The sequence below is a fragment of the Scardinius erythrophthalmus genome (genome assembly GCF_964197995.2).
Source record: "Scardinius erythrophthalmus genome assembly, chromosome: 10".
NCBI classification, from domain to species: Eukaryota; Metazoa; Chordata; class Actinopteri; order Cypriniformes; family Leuciscidae; genus Scardinius; species Scardinius erythrophthalmus.
In genome coordinates, this window is record NC_138230.1 from 1,187,433 (window position 1) to 1,209,308 (window position 21,876).

Below are 21,876 nucleotides of genomic sequence, written 5' to 3' on the forward strand. Positions count from 1 at the left end.
TAATAATGACCCAGAAACACCGGCTCTACAACCACAGCTATCATCAGCAGAGATGAAGATATCACCCTCTGCCTCCACAGCCACTGAACTATTACAGAGGAAATATGTAACTATAAACTGCAGAGCAACAGGACTATTATTCTGCTGAACTGTGGAAGAACTAAAGCGGCACGGCTTGATCTTTGGGCGACCAATCAGCAGAAAGGGGCGTATCAAGCCCCGCCCACATGTGGCAATCGAATATTCAAGCCATAAATCCATTATATACCCCTCAATCTAACAATATCAAATCAAGCCTAATTCTCCTTTTTTTCTTTCTTTTTTTTAAATGAATTAGTGAGTCATTTTCTCATTTCCTGCTTTCAATTTTAAACCAAAATACGAATGAACTTCTTTCTTGATTTCCTGGCAGAGAAGTCCTTAATGAGGCCAGTAAAATACTAAAATCCAATTTGCGCAGAGCATTATTTTCAATGGGCGTCAGAGACGGGTGATTCAGTCGGTTTGGCCCATCGTGGATCTCAGTCTATGTTTAATTAGTCCCAGTTTAGAAAAAGAGCTGGCGTTGGCTACAGGAAGAGTCATTAATACCCGGAGCGCTATATCAACATCTGGAAAAGCTGAGTGTAGTTTCCTTGCTCTTATGAGTTGACCTTGCTGAGGTTTCCTCGGTTTCTCGGTCTGAATTGTACAATTTTATCCACAAAATCCTCCTCTAGATCCCCTGCATATTCCTTCTGCAGATTCGCAAAGACATTGGTTTGTGTCATCACTGATCTTCTGCAGCGAGTCCTGGATTCTGGTGTAATTCTGGTGCTAAGTGGTGTAGTCTAGTTTTTTGTAGTGAGTATACTGTAATATTTATTGCGTCCGTATTTTGTTTAGAATATTACAATTTAGGAATTCCAGTGAGGAAAAAAGTCATGTGTAATCTCAGAACAAACAAAACAAACACAACAGAACTACTGTATATAAATCTATTCACAAAGGGCAGGTAAAAAACTAAGGGTTTGCTCCAAGCGGCAACATTCTGATCTGAAAAATGAAGCCTACCCGGAAGTGTGAAAAACTGCAATACATCGAAAATCCGCTAGGGCAGGTCCCAAAAGGGAGCAAATGTCCATAGCCCCCATGTTAAAATGTCCGTTTTCACAGCATAAATTCATGTTTTTACAGGTTGGTCCCATGGACTTTTATTGTATTTTTCGATAGCTTCCGAGTGCCTGACAACTGTGAGGGCTGTGAATTTTTTTCTAACTCGTTAGTTTAGATCGTAATTAGATATAAAATGTATGACAATAAGGGCGTGGTTAACTTTGATTGACAGCTTGATTGACAGCTGACAAGGCAGCGACACGGAGAATGACAACATAAGAAGCGCCATTTTTTAATACAGTTGACATATAATACTACTGTTCCTGTATCATGAAATGTAGTTTTAAGAGTTTTTCAGGCGAGAATGTAGTTGTTTAAAGCTCAAATCTGTGGTTTATTTAAAGATTTATGAAAATTGTATCCAGTTGTGAGATCCAGCGATGATGACCGGGCGCTCGGCGCTCATGTACCCCGCCTGGAGCAGCCTTTCCTCGGCTAGTCGTTCGCCGCTGACCCTGGCGTCTCTGTAGTGGTTAAACATGAGATAATTCATCTTGTGTATATCTAACGGGCGATTTTTGGTCTCGTGAATCTATCATTTGTTCCCTGGCCAATAGTTTTGGCTGAGGGGAAGTTTCATAACTTTATAAGCTATTTAACTTTACCGTTGTATGGTTAACGTTAGACTAGAGCGCTGACTTTGTATGTTTGACTGAATTAGCTTTATTTGTATAGCTTCTTGTAACTTTACCTTTTACTTATACTTTTATAATGGCTAATATTGATAAAACTGAAATTTAACAAAAAGAGACTGGGTTGAGTTTTGTCATTTTAAATTTTAACACAACGAACATGATCTATATGTTGTTTACTGCAACATCTGTTGTTTAGTACAAATGCACATATTGCCTGGACCATATTAAAATGTTTAATATTTTTATATTATATTTAAAACGAAAAGAGGCAGGTTTGTGTTTTATATTTTGTTTTTTTTATAAATAGGCAAACATTATGTGCAGTGAATATAATCAATACGCGTTGCCTGAACCACATTTGTGTGGCTATAATGTTTAAGATTTCTTTAAATGAAAACGAAAAGAGTTAGTATGGTGTTTTATAACATATTTCGTTGCCTGAAATATACACAGAGATAACCGGAGTAGCAGAGCGAGCTGAGTGACGCGCGCTGCGTCAGAAGGTGGGCGGGGTTAGGATTTCCCAAGATTTTCCAAGATGGCGCCGCCCATACCCCCCATAAACGGCTTCAAAACCGTTCTGCAGAAAGTCTATGGGTGACGTCACAGACGCTTTGTCCATATTTTTTACAGTCTATGGTTTGCTCTCATTAATTTGCTCCACTACTCCACATAGGAGGAACAGACATGCCAGCTAGTGCCTGCCCTGATGCAGACCCTGATGCAGACCCTGATGAAGACCCTGATGAAGACCCTGATGTGGTCTTGCTCTGGAGCTTTAGCCTAGGCGAGGGAACGTCACGGGGAAATAAACGGGGCAGTTTATTAATGAGCGCTCGCTGCAGTTCCACTCTTCACCACAGATTTACACTGGGAAACTGTGGCGCTGTAGAGCCGGAGAGGGCTCTGAGACCGGCTGACCCACGGGATTCATCAACACATGCCGGCCGAACCCATGCGCTACACTTAATATATCCTGCTCACTTTATGACTTAAAATAGTCTAGGAAATCAGAAAAATATTCATTGCAGAATGCTGAACACATTTATTTATTCAGTGTATATAGAGGTCTATGTTTGGATGAATATTCTAGACTTGTGTGAGAGTCGTCTCCTCATACAGAGACAGAGACACCAGAACTGAACCATACGTCTACAAAAGCAGATCCTGGAGACATTTTAATCATCCTCGATCAAACATTGTGATATTGCACACCCCTACCCTGAAGTGTCCAGTCAATTTAGGGATTTTTCTCAGTATATCTTGGTCTCGTTGTTCTTTTAACCTTTGTATTCTTCATGTTTGTGCTCCAATATCGTATGCTCTTTCTGGTATTTTGCCGCTTTGCCGTCTAGCAATAGCAGTGCCGTAAATGAAGATGATTGACATGATCTGACCAGTAGCTGATTGGACAGATGTAACCCAAATGTCACATCTATCCAATCACCTGCTTTTTAAAAATGTTAATCCACTCACCGACAGCACACGATCCAGATATTGGATGAATGATTGTGGTTTTACTGCTGAAGCTGGTTGGTACAGGGGATAGTCCAGTCCAAGCCCGAACACTCGAATAAGGACGTCATCTGTTCGGTTGACCAAGTGTGAAAGCTGGAGGAAATCTTTCACGTATCCCTCGATCGGACGGCCATCCTGGAAACAGGTCAGTAGATGATGGGTTACTCCGTCTCTGTGAGTATCAGCAGCTGCTGTAGTCTCCGTGGGGCTCTGCGTGTGCTCTTCTGTCAGGGCAGTGGAGAGTCAGACAGGCCAGCTGAAATATAACAACGCTTTATTGAACAGAGGCACGGATACCAGCAGCTGTGACTTTATGATGAAACGAGGATTAGACTTAGCTGATGTATAACTGTCCTTTCCAGATGGAGATCGGGTCGGGATGGAGAGTGATGAGGAAGAGAGTCAGCGATGATGGTAGTGATGTGATGTTCGGCACCGAGGCTTCGAAGCTTGTATCAAAAAAACAAATCATCTCACACTGAAGCAGTGTATCGGAGCTTGACTCGCTTCGCCATAACCACGTGATCTGTGACGTCCGAAGCTTGGATTCCACACACAGTCACGTGACTGCTTCGTATTCAGATTCAAAGATAGCGCGAACCCCTTGAGCCGGTTTCCAGTGTCATTCCCATCGGTAGTAGAAAATACACTTAGCTCTCCTGTTCCTTAATAAAAAACTCTAATTTATTAAATTACCCACAAAATAAAATGTCAGTTCCCCAGTTCACAAGCACTTCACCATTCCACAACAATTTTCTTTTATTGCAGCCATATCACCCTGTAGCCCAAGACTGGTTGCCCACTGAAGCTAAGCAGGGCTGAGCCTGGTCAGTACCTGGATGGGAGACCTCCTGAGAAAAACCAGGTTGCTGCTGGAAGAGGTGTTAGTGAGGCCAGCAGGGGGTGCTCACCCTGTGGTCTGTGTGGGTCCTAACGCCCCAGTGTAGTGACGGGGACACTATACTGTCAAAGAGCACCGTCCTTCGGATGAGACGTTAAACCGAGGTCCTGACTCTCTGTGGTCATTAAACATCCCAGGATGTCCTTCGAAAAAGAGTAGGGGTGTAACCCCGGCATCCTGGCCACATCTGTCCGTTGGCCTCTGTCCATCATGGCCTCCTAATCATCCCCGTATACTGACTGGCTTCATCACTGTCTCCTCTCCACCAGTAAGCTGGAGTGTGGTGGGCGTTCTGGCGCAATATGGCTGCCGTCGCATCATCCAGGTGGATGCTGCACATTGGTGGTGGTTGAGGAGATTCCCCCATCTATGTAAAGTGCTTTGAGGTCTCAGAAAAAGCGCTATATAAATGTAACGAATTATTATTATTATTGTGATTATATATGCCTACATGAGCCTTGCCTATGAACATGTAGGATTAGGACTGAGGCTGAAGTTTAGCTGCATTTGTAGATCAAAGCAGATTCAAAAGAACTGTTTCTGTACAAGTGAATTAGTCCCATTTATTATTATAACTTTTTTCATAAATTAATTCATACAGTTGTTTGTTCATACATTGTACATACATTATGTAGTTCTTACACAATGTATGAACAGACATTGTATAAGAACTACATCAACACTAACACATGAATTATGAGGATTAATTGTATTGCTTTGTGGTTTACAGAGCAGAAAGTGATTTATTAAATGAAACAATTAATAAAATGTATTGGTGTTCTGGGACAGAAATGCAGCTTTTCCACCTTTTGTCCACAAGATGTCGTTAGTGTGCAGCGTGTTGAAAAGCTTTGAGTAATGAACCATTGTTCGATACAGTCGAGGGGGAAAGCCCCAGTGCTTCACAAAGCTTCATCTCTCCATCACTAGCAGATGGTGAACGGGAACAGAGCCGGATGACAGGATACTTCAGGCAAGTGTTGAGAGTATGGACTAGACCAGACCCTGAGTGAAGAGGAAGTGCTGTTTTATAGTGAACAGGTGCTGATGTAATTAGATGAGGGCTGATAGTGCACAGGAGAGAAACAAGAGGGATTCTGGTCAGTGTAGTGCAGACGGTGATGATGGCAGTGATCGTGACATTATCCTGCTATAATCTGTAAATCAGTTCTGTTATTCTGTAGTTGGGTGTATTTCTCTGTTCTCCTGCTGAATTGAGAGAGTGATGCTGATTTCATCAGACATTAAAACTGTTTAATCCTTCAGATTGGTGTCTGTGTGTGAGTTATTCTACACCGTATCGCCATATACACACATTTCTGAAGGTCTCGGACTAAGAGGACTCGAGTCCAGTCCAGACCACGACTGCGGGATATTGCATCACTACATTCTCATTCTGTGTCGTCTGATTTATTTATTAACATTAATGTGATTGGATGTAAAACTTATTTCCAATTTGATGTATTTTGTTGCTGTTGTGCAACAAGGGCTTGTGTCAGAAATGTCATGCCTAAACATTCAGTTGTGTCAGTCGTTAACCCACATTTAATACACATGCCCACAACATTCAGGGTATGCTTGCAGAAAAGTACTCGTAGGAGATCTTGATTTTTATATTACAACATATAATTAAGTTTATGTGGTCTTTACTACAACATTACTAACATATAATTATGTTATTAATTGAAAGCTCTTGAGTTGATGATAATTCTGTTCTCTGTTAGAGATTCACTCTTCTACAAGCAGGAACAGAAAACAGGAGACAAAGGAAAGGAAGAACAGATTTATTAGGTAAATGCAGTTGTGTGTTTGTTGTGAGAGAATGACGATCAACAGCAGTGAGATGGAGAATCACCAGTTTAGAAACATCTCGTCTTATATCAGAGAGATCATCTCTTCACAAACACAAATGAATTACACACTTACACAAGAAATGAGGAGAGGACAGAAACAGCCTGAACAAAAAAATCCAGATAATGGTTACCCCACACCCTTTCCAGATTAAAATGTTTTGAAATGGCTTTTTCATAATCATAAAATAATTTACCAGCAAAACTGTTAAAGTAATCAATGAACTTCTTATGTATAAACCTTTCATATTCTTCATCAACTAGATCACACCACACAGAATGAAAACGCGAACAAACTTTTTCACTAATGTCCTCGTTACGTTTTCTCACATGTATTTTCAGTTTTTCTGCCTGTTGTTTTCCACAGTTCTTGTGCTCATCTGATGTCATTTCAGTTCTGGGAAATGTAATCTCAAAATTTAGAATGAAGCTTACGTCTTTATATTCCAGTAAATCACGTTCAAGCATTTGTTTTTTAAAGTGTTTTTTAAAAGTTCTTGAATGTTTTATGCGTTGTTTTTTTTCTGTGGGGAAACATGAAAATTTTGATCTACGGTGTTGTTCGTTCACCTTTGTTTTTAACCACTCAAATTGAGCAATAATCTTAGGATCTTTCAGATGCTTTAGCTTCTTGTCTATATTGCCCATTGCATAAAAGTCCTGGAAGTAAGTGGAAACCTCTATTTGATGATTATACATTTCCTCAGAGAAACGAGCTAACCGACTTATACAAGAATCAAAACCTTTATTTTTTACACACGGACAAAAGATTGTAAATATAAGTATAGATTTTATATTTTTCTCTTTTCCTTTAATCTGTCTCTTTATTTCATTAATACATTGCTCTTCACTGTGAACCATAACAGCAGGTTTATTTCCCCCAGCAACATTAACTGGATAATACGGTCCGATTAAAGTATCAGGACCATTTTTGGGCCCTATCTTGCACCCAGCGCAATTGACTTTGTACACCGACGCATGTATCATTCCTATTTTGCACCCGCGCAAAGCGCGCTTTTCCCTCCACAGAAGCACGTCGGTTAACTAAGAAATACACTTGCGCTCCCCGGGCGGTTCAGCGCAAAGAGGAGGCGTGTTCCAGCGCAAACGTTCCCTCATGCTATTTTGCAGGTTTAGAAAACAATTGCGCTACTAACCAGGAAAAATTTGTTTAAAGTCAGTGGCGCGTTGCGCATGTTATTCATATGCTATTTTAAGGGCGCATGCTTGGCCATAATCAATGTAGCGTGTGCACAACGCGAATGCACTTTGATTCTCTCATCTACACATAAGCAGCAGTTTTCATTTTTGCAAATCATAGATAGATAGATAGATAGATAGATAGATAGATAGATAGATAGATAGATAGATAGATAGATAGATAGATAGATAGATAGACAGTTTATTATAAAAGCATACATCTAGCTTACACATTTACCCAAATTATCATACGCCTTTTTAACCGAAGTTAATTTGGGTGGGTTTCTCCATCCCCAACGTCCCTGACGAGAGCGTTGCTCTCCTCGGCTGTGAACCGCTCCTGGCGCGCGTCTGGCAAATCCGCCGTTACAATTGGAATCCGCTTTAGAACAAACGCGCCTGCTCTTAAAGGGAATGTGAGATGATGCTCTGATTGGTTTATTTCACGTTACGCCCAAACCACACCTATGAATAATGAAGCTACTTCAGACCAACCCATTTTAGATTTGCGCCTGGCGCAAGAGTCATTTATCCCGCTGGGAAAATAGCAACAGCACCGAGACCCGCCCACAAAGTTACTTGCGCTTTGCGCTTTGACACTTGCGTTTCAGATCGTTAAAATAGGGCCCTTTATGTTCAATCACTGCAAAACTATATTGATTACAGTCATCTTTTTTTTTTGTTATATTAAACAAACTTATATACCCTGAAATCCTAGAAGACATTGCTTGATTTACAGGAAAAAATAAATGTATAGGCAGATCATAATCATAATAATAAAAAGAATACATTAGTTGAATTATATTTACAACAGATGTGTCATTCTTGTTCACTTTGATGAGGCCGTTCTCATCTCTGTTGTTCCACTTCTCCTTCAACGCCATCAAACTGAGGAAACATGCTCCACTAGAAGAGGATCACAGTAAATTACAGTAAATGAGTACAGTAAAAGAAGTTACAGTAAGGGTATTATACTGCGGTAAGGGCAACACATGTACGGTTAAGATAGTGTAAAGAGCAGTTAATCGTGCGGTCAGTAAGTTACCGCAAATACAAAAGTGTGACAGTGAAGTGATATTGTGGTCACTGTTAAGGCCATTGCACACTGAGTCCGAAATTTTCGTATGCGTTTTTTCGTGTTCGTCAGCAGTAAAATTTGTCACGCACAGAAACCTTGCACACTGAGTCCGATGCGTATTTATTAAACCTTTGCGGAAAAAAACGCAAAAAATACTAAATGGATTCGTCAAGCAGTGATGATGAATTTGTTGCCCTCTTTCTTCTTAAAAAGAGAAAAAGAAAGAGGAAATATTGGGTCCATCCAATCCTGAGATTGCACCGAGAGGAAGGAGAGTTTCACCTCCTTATCAAGGAGTTGCGAAATTATCCCGAGCGATTCAAAATTTACCTCAGAATGTCAGAGGCTCAGTTTGATGCTTTGCTAGCGATACTGGAGCCACATATTAAAAAGAAGACCACCAATTTCCATGAACCAGTCGATCCTGAACAGAAACTGGCAGTATGTCTATGGACGTACACACACACACACACACACACACACGCGGCCGGCAGAAGCGCTGGGCAGACAGAACAGCTGTATACAGGTTATATTTTATTCAGTGTCTTTGTAATCCGCATTTTGTTTTTCATACAGTACTTGTGCTGCGAGACGAAGTGTATCAACTTGTCAGATGTCATTCTGGATTTTGTCGTTCGCTTGTACGGTGGCTCTGAATTTTGCAAAAAAACTCACAAAACACTGGCTGTGGATGCGAAAAACGCAGAAAATCGAACCCAATCTGATTTTTTTTTTTATGGACGAAAGTTTCGTAGACAGTGTGCAAGCATGATTGACATAACGTGAGGTCGAATTTTTTTTTTAACGTGCGAAAATTTCGGATGCGAATTTCGGACTCAGTGTGCAATGGCCTTAATGTTATGAGATTATACAAATAAATGGCATGATGCTCTTAAAGCACCAGTAGGTGGCGGTCTTCTTGACTGATTCGTTCAAAGCGCTGAATCATTCGATGATGAACCGCGGCGAGTGTTGCTGTGATCTGTGATCTATTGCACTCTTGGTCGTGTGATGTTTCTGAACTAAATCATTTATAATGATTATAAAAACTGCACTCATTTGTTCTGAGTCTCTCAAACAGCCTCAACTGGGGCAACCTTGTTCCCATCAGGATATTATCTATCATCAGCCGCTGTTTACACTGACTGTAACTGAATCAGAATCATTCTCACATTTTGGCACTTTAGTTATTTTTTCTTACTGAAATGTAATCAGGCTATTAGTCCGGTATTCTCTTTGCCCTTCAAGCAGACAAGCGTTAAAGGGTTAATTCACCCAACAACTCTGTCAGTGATTACTCTCCGTCATGTCGTTCCAAACCCGTAAGACCTCTGTTCATCTTCAGGACACAAGTTAAGATATTTTTGATGAAATCAGAGTTTTCTCAACCAGCCATAGCAAGTCAATTACCACTTTCAAGGCCCAGAAAGGTAGTAAAGACGTTGTTAAAATAGTCCATGTGAATACAGTGGTTCAACCTTAATGTTATGAAGCGACAAGAATACTTTTGTGCGAAAAAACAATTTCTTCTCTTTCGTGTCAGTCTCTGCTTTTCCCATAGTAACCACAGTCCAGCGCTCCCGTGTTCTGTGCCAGAGCGCCGGCTCACGCGTGTGTGTGTCGTGGTGCTCACGTGAACAGCGGCGGAGAACGACACGGAAGAGAAGAATCTGTCGTTTTTTAGTTTTTATGCACAATAGTATTCTCGTCGCTTCATAACATTAAGGCTGAACCACTATAGTCTAAACCCTTTCTGGAGCTTGACAGTTTCAATGACGTCGATGTTTATGGGTGATCAGGAAGCTCCTGGATTTCGTCTAAAATATCTTAATTTGTATTCTGAAGATGAATGAAGGTCTTACAGGTTTGGAACGACACGAGGGCGAGTAATTAATGACAGCAATCTACATGTTTGGGTGAACTAACCCTTAATGTCGAGCTCTGTATCTGTGTTACCGATCCAGTGTAACTCTTTTAAAGGCGACATCAATGAAACGTTTGTTTTGGCAGCTTTCTCATGTAAGGGTTAAGGTCACTCTACTTAGAAAATTCTAATTATAATGGTTTCAGTGGCGTAAACAAACTGGTTTTAGATTTTACCTAAGAAAATCTAACTGGAGACTAAAGGGTTTCATTCAATTAACTGCATTGATTTCTCAGAGAACAATATCCGTCAGAGGATGAGGATATGCCTGCACCTGCTATCTGGTGTATTTCTGATTTTTCATTATTTTGGTGATGGTTTAGTCCTAAAAGGCCCTGGCTCCCAGTCTCTGCACACTGATGAGAAAGTGGTGTCTTACTTTACAGGATCCCACGACTCCGGCTCTAAACCCCTGCGAGCGGACTGAGTGATGGAGGACTCCATCAGAGCGAGATTCACACATCCATTTATCCACACGTCCTGCAGATGTTTATGACACTTTCCATCACACAGTTGATCTGTAAACACAGGAGAAATACCAGGTTATGACAATTTTGAGAGCAACAACTTTTACAGTATAATAGCTACTGTATTTTATCCAGAGTTATGACACTTTTACTTTCAAAACTCTTAACCAAGTGATAGAAGAAGAGCTTACAGTCAGTGTGGAGGAAATCATGTATAAGTTGAAAGAGCGGGAAACTGTCCCAGATCTCAGGAGACTGGATCTCAAGAGCCTCATCCATTTCATCAGCGTAGAGCGGCAGGAGGATCTCAGCGCGCTCCATCATCGGGTCTGCAAAGGCCTTGATAGTCCAGCAAAGGAAGAAAGAATGGAGAAAGAAGCAGAAAGTTAGAAACCACAAGTGTATAACGTAATCTCAGGCTAGAGAAAGATTGTAAACTGGTTAAGGGTCCGCCACATGATATTCCACGTTCCTTCAGAGTTATCCGTATGTATAAAGACGCTCAGAGTGAAACTTTAGTCTCAAGTCTGTCAAAATTCTAAGAATGAAGTCATTTTACTGTTATTCCTAGACTTCAGAATAAGTGTTATTCATAACGGTTCTCTAAGTGTCAAGACTTGGTCTCAGCTCGTACATGATGTAAGAGAGCTGGAGAGGTCTCCTGTCCTAGTTAGGAGAAACAAGATGGAGGAGAGAGGAGGAGACACACTTTCAACGTAAATATGATGTATTGGAGTTAAATGATGACGGAGTTGATCAAACGATAAAAGGTTTAATCAAGGTATTCTTTTTATAACCTACCTTTAAGACATTTTACAGCAATGAAATGAAGTGAAAGTAGTAATTATATTGTTGTCGACTGTAAGAATGCAGCAGTGCAGCGGTGAAGACTCGAGCTCTTCAGTCCACAGAGAGCCGGCTCTTGAACAGAGCTATTGTGGCACTGACCACACCACACACACAGTAGTGGACAGAAGTCATGTGCGGAGGTTTAATTACCCTACACGTTTGCTTAAACCACCAAATTATGAGGAAAATGTTTTTATATTTATATATTTTTTAAATATGAGGGAAGAACAAAACACTAAACTTAGTGAAGACGTAAACTCAGACATGTGTAAGTACCGATCTTTTATACTACAAGTTTTAGGACACGATTGGATAGATGAGAAGATAATAAATGACGTAACAGTTTAGTCTTCCTGGCAGAACTTACGCTAAAGCTTTCATTTCCATTGTACAAAATCATTAGTTATCTCTTTAGTTCATTTATCTATACAGCCGAAAACAGTGATGGTGTCAATGCAGGAGATCAGTGATATTATTGAATATTAAGTGACAAAAAAAGGGCAAACTACAGCTACAGGCTTTAGAAAAACTAAAAGGCTCACAGGAGAAAAAGAAAATCATGCATTTATGTCAGATCGTTGTGAGTCTTCAAAGGACCTTTAGCACCCGTCTTGCTGGTTCCCGTTCGAGTGGTTCGCCTTCCCGGATCTCTCGCTTCTTGACTGGATTCTGCCTGGATTAGTCTGCCCATTGCGTCCCTGCGTTGCCAGTGCCTCTTCTGCTCTGTTCATCTCCGCTGACCAGCTTTTCCTGTTTATAATAAACTGCTGTTTTCTCACAATTGGATTCTACTCTCGTTCTTTCTATACAGAGCCTGACAGGATCAGCCACTCCAGACACAATTGTCTCGTCAGAGCCTTGAGATGAAACAAGCGCCCAAGGGAAGGTAGTAATACCGCAGTACTTCATTCCAATGATCAGTTTCTGAACGATGTGTCTGATTAATTGGAAGGGGCAATACGTTTCTGTAAAGACTCTGAGGGACGATTAATTGGAGAATGTTATCATGAAATTAATAATGGTAAACTGAAGTAAATTTGGATGTTATTTGAACATAATAAAACAAAGTACAAAAACTGGGCTTTCTGGAGATTTGGTACAGGGAAAGATTATTGAAAGTAAAGTTATAAAGCTGAAAAATGAACGAACCTGGGTGGAACATTATATGAATATTTTTCAAATGAATATCCTTACAGAGTCATGACAAATATATACTAAATTAAGAAAGTATGATGAAACCAGAGGATGCTATATGCAATACCTAGGTTTGAAAATCAAATAATAATTGTAGAATAGAAAACAAATGTTGCATGAGGGGGGTGTAATGGAATATGCACATTTTTCTATTATAAATATGCCTATTTCTGTATGAAGCAATTATGTATTTGAGTCAACCATAATGGTAACTTTATATTAATGAAAGTGTTTTTTATAAAGCAAGACACCAGAAGTTGTTGTTGTAAAATTATGTATTGAGAAAATGGTTTATAAAGAAAGACATACCACACTGAATGGTGTAAGCATTTATTAAGCATTTATTAAGCATTTATTAAGCATATATTAAGCATTTATTAAGCATTTATTAAGCATATAGCAGAGCTAAAAAAAATAATCAAGCATGCAGAATGTGACGAAGCCAGAAGAAGGAGGACGAACAGGCAAAGGCTTTAATGACCAAGTCCTAGGGGGATTCCAGGAGGGGATTGCCAATGTTGAAGTCCTAGGGGGTTTCCAGGAGGGGATTTCTGAAGATGTCAAAAAGTTCATGGACTGAAACAGCAGGAATATAATCAGCAGGGTACAAATACGTGTCCCAAATAATTGAAAAACTGCACAAATAAAGATTCCTGTGGCAAACACAGTAACAGCAGCCTTCCTTGCTTTTTCCACCTATAATAAACAGAAAGTATTTATATTAATTCACTGTGTGAAAGGCTGTTGCTTTTATACTAATCTTAATATTGAATTACTTAATCTTTTTTAGCATAATATAGTCTGCAATCATGTGATTTTCAAATTTGAGACATTTATGACTATAGCCTATAATAAAAATGTTATTCGAGGTCGTGCCGATCTACTGTACCTGACTGGAATATGGCTGTCTGTATCTCAGCAGCGTAACAAAGTGCTCACAGTTGTTTGTAAGCAGATTGTATGGCCGTTTCTCTCCCAAAAGTCTATTTGCGTCTTCTACAATATCTTGAGTGGGACGAGGCTCACACTGCTCATCCAGAAGATTGTTGATGCGGTATTTGTCTTTGCCAACCACATCCTCAAGTTTCTCTCTCTTCACGATGGCCATCTTGAGTGGTAATAATGACATCACACTGCTGAATAAAGCGTTGGCTATAGAGAAAGAAATGGAAAAGTAAAAACAATCATGACTCATGAGAATTAAATGGAAAGTTTCAGATTCAGTGCGAGTTCAGCTCAATAAAAGCATGTAAAACACTCACATTTTAGGACCACATGGACTATTTCTCCATTTCCAATATATAAAGCCCAGTGCTGATATGGCCCTCTGAAGATTTCAATGAGGTCTCCTGGCTTCGGATTCTTATCCTATAGGAGACATTATTAGGTGCAATATTTGAAAAAGATACAGAGCCATTTAAAGCTGTCAAAATATAATATCATACTGTTTATCTAAAATAACACTATACCATTAAATATTATTTAATTATTAATTTCACAATACATACATAAAATGTTATCATATCACTTGCTAATCCAACAACAGGGCAACAATATGTAAGTGCTGATGAGTCCCATTCTCATGATTTACAGCTGCCCTTGATAGCCACCAGAGGGCACTCCACCCCAGACTTTTGCCACACCACACTACATTACCCATAACCCACTGCCCGGACTAAGAAACCATGATTGTTAACTCTGTGTACTGTATATAAGCCTGGTTCACTCTGTCATTCACTGCAAGGTTTTGATAGCTGTTTACACTGAGCATTCTTCCTGGTTCTCTTGTCTCTTGGATTCCTCTGTTTGTTTGTTAGGACTGCCTTCCTGTGCTCAAACCTTCGCCTGTGTAGATCATGATCCTGTATTACTCAAATAAAGCTGCATTTGGATCTCAACCTCTGTGTCTTTGAGCAGTTCGAGACACCCAGTCTAGCACAGTACATGTACCAAGTTTTTCTTTTAATAACTAGAAAAAAATAGATCGAATAGAAATAAATGGTGTTAGTATTAATGGGTTAAAAAGATCCTTTAGTCGTCTCTAAAGATTTAGGTTGAGTTCGTTTCACCAGCAGAGAACTTACTCTGAAAATGTACTTTGTGCCTTTTTTTTTGCAATATAAACTTCATATTTGGAACACAACTTGATATGTGGCATATGGCTTTCATTTTCTATTAATTTTAGAGACCAAATTATTTTGTAAAATTTATATTTTGTTTAAAAAAAAACTGTTTAGTTCTGTTTGTTTGCTTAACAGTAAACTTAAACTTACAGAACTTTTTTTACACTTCCATATTTTAAACGTTAGGTCTGTAAAGCATTCATGAATCAACCATTGAAGTTCAGATCTGTGCTCTATAAGGGGAATGTGACGGTAAACAGGTTAAGAAGTCAGATAACCCTAAATAATTCAAATAAAGTAGAATTACTCACCAATGGTGTTGCAGAATCGCCTGGGGCAGGAGCTCCCGAGACACTCTGACCCAACCCTGACCCTAACGCTAACGCTAACACTAACCCGGACACTAACACTAACCGTAACCGTAACCCTGACTTGTCTCGCTGATGGAGAAGGTCTGTATGTCGGCCTACAGAATCCTCACTCTCAGCCGATGGAACTGTCGAGTCCTCTGGTGCTGGAAGAGTGCTCCTTCCCCTGCCCCGGGCAGATTGCTCTGTAAAATTGTTCTCTTCTTTTAAATTAAATGTATTAGACTTGACCATAAACTTGTATTTGAGCAGGGAGTTTGCTCTTTTATAGTGTTTTTAGGCCACACCCTTTAAAGTTTGGGGATTTCCAAAAGCAGTTCCATCTGTGCTGACACACACACACACACACACACACACACTCCATCTGTGCTGACACATTAAAGCTTGCTGTTCATCTTTATTCACTTATAAACACTGACGGCACTTCCATGAGCATGCCATTTATTCATTTAGTTTTTATTCAAAGTAACGTATGGACGAGCCTCCTTTTCAATATGTACCTTTTGTACAAAGGCTTTTTGAAGACCAAATATTGCATATTTTTCATAATTACATTTAAAATGTTTGTATTTAAAGTAAATACTGGTAAAATGTATCAGCAACAATCATATTCAGAAATAAACACTTTATGGCATATATATCATAAAAATAACCTGAAGTTCTCGTTTCCAGTAGATTTCACTATGACTGGTTTCTCACCTTTATATGTACATTGACAGACAGGTGTTTGATCCGCATTACCTGATTATCTGATCATGGGAGAATGAATGTGTTTTCACTGATCACATATAGCGCTTCGAGGACACTGGCAGACAAGTGCGTCAGTGCGCAGCTGAAATAGGAGATGATGGGCCTCTAAGTTCAGATGTTTAGCAATACCCAGTGCCTGTTGTAATGGAAATGTACAGAGATGCGTCTCTGCATCATTTACATCAGGGGTCACCAAACTAAGGCCCGCGGGCCGACTCAGGCCCGCCACCCCCCTTTGACTGGCCCCCCAGCCCCTCTGCCCCCCACTACTTGAACCGGCCCTATGAGGCAATCCCCAAAAGTCGCCATGGACGGTACGTCATGGTACGGGCGTCACGGTTTGGTGCATACATTTACACGGAGAATACACGGTATAAAAAATAAATAAAATTCGCGTGCAATTTAATTAATGTAATGCGGAACTACTACGTGGGTTCTTTAGGGACACCTAATCTGTAGCTCCGCCTTAGCTCTGAAGCAGGCTGCGATGTAAATATTGCTATGCTGGAATATGTTGAGAGAGAGGTGTGGGTGCGATCGAAAAGTCGTAAAGTGTTTACTTATATTTGTGTGTGTGTGTGTGTGTGTGTGTGTGCGTGTGTGTGTGTGTGTGTGTGTGTGTGTGAGAGAGAGGCGCGGCCGCGATCGAACAGTGGAAACGTAAAAACATGAAACGTAGCAGATTAATTTTCAATTCATTCAGGCACAATTACCAAACATACTGTATCAAGGTATTTTTATTAATTGAATTAATGAACTAATTATATAAAACTATTGTCAGTGCACTACAAATAAACTGGTTCTATGCCTTTACTTTATTAATAAAACTTTTTTTTTTTTTAAATACAAGGCTTAATACATTTTTATTTATTTTTTTGGTGGTCCAGCCTGAGACATGCACAAGCCTTCTGCATGTTTTGCTTTTCCCTCCATTGTACCGAACTCGTACCGAACTGTGATGTCTTAACCGAGGTATGAACTGAACCGTGACTTCTGTGTACCATTCCACCCCTAAAAGAGAGTGCAGAGTTCTCAAAAAATAGTGGACCAACGATTATTTGTGAAGAATAACTTTAATTAAAACAAAGTGTGAAGACTCGATTACAACTTTTGCAAACCACTAGTAAAGATAAACAAATATGTGCCAGGAATCAAGTGTTGATATAGTAGTGTGGATATAGTAGTGGGGATGGCTGTGCCAGGCTAGTAATCTCTACTACACAATGAGGCCTGCTGGTGGTCATTTTGGTCTGGGTCATACAATTCTATGTTATATAGCTGACCTGGACCCGGCCCCCCATCACAGTCAGGAATGATAATGTGGCCCCCAGAGAAAAAAGTTTGGTGACCCCTGGTATATATACTCAGAATTTATTAACGAGCCCCCAACAAACTAGTGGTGGTACGTGATGATTATCAGGTACTGATCATAACAGAGGTTTAGGTTATAGTGACTCATGGATTTCTGTGCTTGCAAAATGTCATTAGTTCCTGGGCGAAGGTAGCGCTGGAAGGGAGAGGGTGTCCCATTCTTTGGTCACAGGAGCAGGGATGTGTGGAAGACTTTTCCCTGTGTACCTGGAGCCTAATTACCTGGGTCTCCCCTTCTCCTCTCCTACAGTCGACGTCTTACTCGGTGTTCTAATCCCTAACTTGTTCCCCTAACCAACTTGCTACGCAGCAACAATAACCATCAGACTTCAGACAATGCCTTTGAAGATTCATCTAAAGAGAATCACACCAGCAAAATAAATAAAGGTTTTTATAGAATATGGCAAAAATGACATGATGCATTAAATCATTTCCCTACAATTTGATTGGTTCTTCATATGCAAGACCTTCTGTTTCTAGGTAAAACCAACTTTATTTTCTTGATTGCTTCATAATCACAAGGTTTTAGAATGTTTAGTTTCATTTCCCATATTTATTATTTTTAAACACGCACACACAAAGTCATGAGTTTTCGACTAAAAAGGGGAAACATTTAAGATTCCAAAGCATATGGATGTTATTCCAGCAAGAAAAATAAATGTTAGTTTATGATTAAGTAAAAAATCCATCACAGATGCTATAAGCTGCGGCTCCGGTGAGAAAGGAGTGCGCTGTGTGGAGGCTATAAGTGTTAAAGGAGACGTAGTTGATGTGTGAACCAGCATCTTGTCATGATGTTCTCATCCTCGGGGGCAAACAGTGGCTCGTTGGAGTGTGAATGAGTGCGCTAGTTCAGGTACCGGACCGTGGAAGAGAGGGGACAAAATTCACAATTAGTACGAGATATGGTTACAAACACACCTTTGTTTTCTTTGTCTGCCTTTGAATGTTTAAGGTGAAAAATAGTTAGCTTTCAGTGAGATATCATCTAATGAGAGGTCTTGGGAAGGATTCAAATATATTTGAACGTGCAGTAAATTCCCCACATCTCAGAAACCCATAAAAAGCTGAAAGAAATACTGCTTCCAGGAGCACATTAGTAGTGATGTAGTACTCCGAGACCGGTCTCTAGACCGATTTCTGCTTTCTCGGACTCGTCTCGGACTTGTTCCTTCAAAGACTCTTGACTCGGACTCGGCATAGGCGATCTCGTCCCCATCACTAAATTCTAGTGTATTGTCAAAATGTTTAAAATTGGGAAATATTGGAAAATGTTATAAAGTAGCTAAGCCTACTAATTTAGACATACCACTAGAAAATTTTAATTTGCTCTGCATGTCCTAACTATGATTAAACTATGTCCCCTTAAATAAGTCAGGGTGGGCTTGACATGTTGATGACAGAGCAGCACTGTTGAAGCAGTTTAGAAATAGGCAGAAGATGATGCACGTGGTAGGGATTTTTTTAATGATAGTAAAAGCATAGTCCATATTAAGACATTAAGACTGCTCCTCTAAACAATTCCCAATCTAGTTTAGTCTGTAGGCCTGACTGTTGATTATTAACTGGGGTGATATTAAATCATGAATATGAAAACTGGCATGTTTTTATGGTCTTGGTCTCGACTCGGACTTGCTTCCTCAAAGACTCGGTCTCGACTCGGACTCGGCATAGGCGGTCTCGTTCCCATCACTACACATTAGTAAATGGGCTAAAGAAACCTGTGCGCAGCTGAGAAAACATGAGATGGACTATAGGAAGTGTGAAAGGTGAACGTTTATCATTAATGGCTGGACTTTCCTTTATAAGACCATTCAGGAGGAGGCCGATGGAGGGATCTTTGAGATCTCTCGTCTTGAACATTCAGGTGGTTTAAAAGGCACAGTCCTGAAATGGTTTCAGTCCTATTTGAGTGGTAGATGTTTTTCAGTTAATTATAGTAATATGACCTCGGGTAAAAAAAAAAACTCTTCCTTGGGGGGTTCCGCAAGGGTCTACTCTTTCTCCCATACTATTTTCTTTATATTTGCTCCCCTTGGGTAGCATTTTCAGAAAGTATGGAGTGTCATTTCATTGTTACGCCGACGACACGCAAATGTATCTACCACTCAGACGCTCTACCAATTCATTCGAGTCACTTTTAGAGTGTTTATTAAAGGACATTAAAAACTGGATGGCCAAAACCTTTTTAATGCTAAATGAGGAAAAAACTGAGGTTATTGTATTTGGCCACCAAAATAACTCCTCAGAAATTATATTAGATTCAAGTCCCCTAGCATCTTACTCGAAAACAACTGTTAGAGATTTAGGCAATACCAATAACCTAAAAATGGACAAGCAAATTAATTCTGTGGTCCGGGCTTGTTTTTATAATTTGCGTTTATTAGCAAAAACTAAACCATTTTTATCAAACAAAGAGTTCGAAAGAGTAATCCATACTTTTATTTGATCACGGTTGGACTTTTGTAATTCTCTGCATTGTGGCATCACCGCCGCATCTTTGTCTCGATTGCAATCAGTGCAAAATGCTGCGGCGAGGCTTCTAATGAGGGTAAAGAAACACGAATCAATTACACCCGTACTAGCGTCTCTAAATTAGCTTCCAGTCCATTTTAGAATAAGATATAAAATATTACTTGTATATAACGTATATATTCGTATATAAATCGTTAAATAACCAGGCCCCACCATATTTGGCAAATCTTTTAACCCCATATAACCCTTGATACAAACAGCAGGAAAATGCTGGGAGTGCTTCTTGGGTGTAAAAATATGTAAATACCTCCGGTGCTCTTCAGTAAAGGGATCCAGATATATCTTAAGATAAAGATCTGAGGCACTCAGGAGGATGAAGATTAAAAAGCCTTTATTAATCCATGGCTAGTCTCATAAAAATAAAAACATTCCTACGCGTTTCAGCCAACAAGGCTTTCGTCAGGGCTTGAAACGCGTAGGCATGTTTTTATTTTTATGAGCCCGTGAAGAGACGACTCGACGCCCGTGAAGAGACGACTCGACGCCCGTGAAGAGACGACTCGACGCTGGCGATATGTTTATGCCCTAAATCAATACATAATTAACTAACTGTATTTTCTCTATGTACATTTCTGAAATGCACTTTCTGTAAATCTGCTTTGAAACAATATGTATTGTGAAAAGTGCTATACAAATAAAATTGAATTGAATTGAATTGAATTGAATTAATAGGGCCGAGACAGTGGAATGAGCTGCCGCTATCTATCAGGTCTGCCAAATCGCTGTCATTGTTTAAGAATCTGTTGAAACTTCATCTGATGTCGTTAGCCTATAATGGTTAGATGTGATGTTTTATATGTTGTCTATTTATTGGTCTATGTGTGTCCTTATTTTTAACCTTTTATAGAACCTGCATGTAAAGCACTTTGGTTCAACCTCGGTTGTGTTTTAACAGTGCTATATAAATAAACAAACAAGAACAAGAACAAGAACAAGAACATGGGCTTACAGACTCGGCACTTCCACTCGGACTAGTTCCTCACTCTTTCTGAGAATCTGGGAAACAGGCATCTAGAAACTCCAAAATGAAATGTACTGGTTTCAACAGAACAGACTCACCGGGCAAATATGCCTTCAGTTTCCCTTAGGATTCTTTGAGATTGAAACTCCGGGGCGTCAGACGTTGGTCCCTCTTCCCTAAAGACTTCAGAGTTGGGAGTCAGTCTTTGGAAACCAGGATGATCAGCCTCAAACGTTCTCAGGTCCAGACGAATCACATGCAGAATCTCACTGTCTGACACCAGCTTGTTGCTGGAATGATCTATTTAGTGGTGAGACTGTAATGAAACCAAACCCACTTGTCTTTGAAGAACTTTATTCTTGCAAGAAGGCCATTCACACACAGACTTCAGAGTTTTCACTGTGAAGGGCAGACTGCCTTTTTATCACTCGCTCACACCTCACACTGCTGTTTTTACTGTTATGTTAGATCAGAAAGAAGACCTATACCATACAAGGAGACAAAAACTCTCCTTCTCTAGACCCAAGAAGAGGAACTGTTTCTATGAAATGGCAGAACGTTGAGTAGACATGTTACACCTTTTGTTGCAAAGACATCTTCAGCTCTCATATGGACACAGAACACAGTCGTTTTCCACTAAACTAGATCGTCTGTTGTCATGTATGGAGGATGAGAAATGACTTATAAGTATAAATGAATAAATCAATGAATAAATATGTAAATGCAGAATTAAATAAAGAAATAAATGTAGAAATACATAAATAAATCAATTTAGATCATGCACGAATCATGCTGTTTCGCTGGGGCCGTGTGGTCGATGATTTAGTTCAGCTCAGGGCTGATATGGATGTAGACGTTGATCCAGCTTCACATGCGCTTTAGAAATGGAGAGACACATGGGACGTCCACCTTAACCTTCGCATGTGATCGAGGCACACCTCCTTTAGACACACACACACACACCGCTGGAGATATAGCTCATTAATCTGGAGTGTGT

At 39.9% G+C, this 21,876-nt stretch overlaps 2 protein-coding genes across 2 annotated transcripts; both read right to left on the reverse strand.

Moving 5' to 3' along the window:
- Positions 1 to 641: 641 nt before the first annotated feature.
- LOC308696817 (uncharacterized protein) lies at positions 642 to 12,211 on the reverse strand (the record flags this gene model as incomplete). The annotated part of the gene is made up of 6 exons (XM_081375717.1): positions 12,175 to 12,211; positions 10,920 to 11,067; positions 10,641 to 10,779; positions 7,997 to 8,165; positions 3,267 to 3,443; positions 642 to 737 (listed from the first exon to the last, which is right to left on the reverse strand). The coding sequence occupies exons 2-6, from the start codon at positions 11,050 to 11,052 to the stop codon at positions 642 to 644; spliced, it is 714 nt and encodes a 237-aa protein (XP_081231843.1). The 5' UTR covers positions 11,053 to 11,067; positions 12,175 to 12,211.
- An 876-nt stretch (positions 12,212 to 13,087) lies between these two features.
- Positions 13,088 to 15,554, reverse strand: LOC308697484 (uncharacterized protein). The gene is made up of 4 exons (XM_081376761.1): positions 15,206 to 15,554; positions 14,034 to 14,139; positions 13,661 to 13,923; positions 13,088 to 13,467 (listed from the first exon to the last, which is right to left on the reverse strand). Exons 1-4 carry the CDS (start codon positions 15,494 to 15,496, stop codon positions 13,177 to 13,179), a joined length of 951 nt encoding a protein of 316 aa, XP_081232887.1. The 5' UTR covers positions 15,497 to 15,554; the 3' UTR covers positions 13,088 to 13,176.
- Between the last annotated feature and the right edge of the window lie 6,322 nt (positions 15,555 to 21,876).

Coding starts and splice junctions, on each gene's coding strand:
- LOC308697484 (XM_081376761.1), bottom strand. CDS start 15,496: ATGGTCAAGTCTAATACATTTAATTTAAAAGAAGAGAACAATTTTACA. Junction 14,140..15,205: donor GCGATTCTGCAACACCATTG/GTGAGTAATTCT, acceptor TGTCTCCTATAG/GATAAGAATCCGAAGCCAGG. Junction 13,924..14,033: donor AGTCCATGTGGTCCTAAAAT/GTGAGTGTTTTA, acceptor CTTTCTCTATAG/CCAACGCTTTATTCAGCAGT.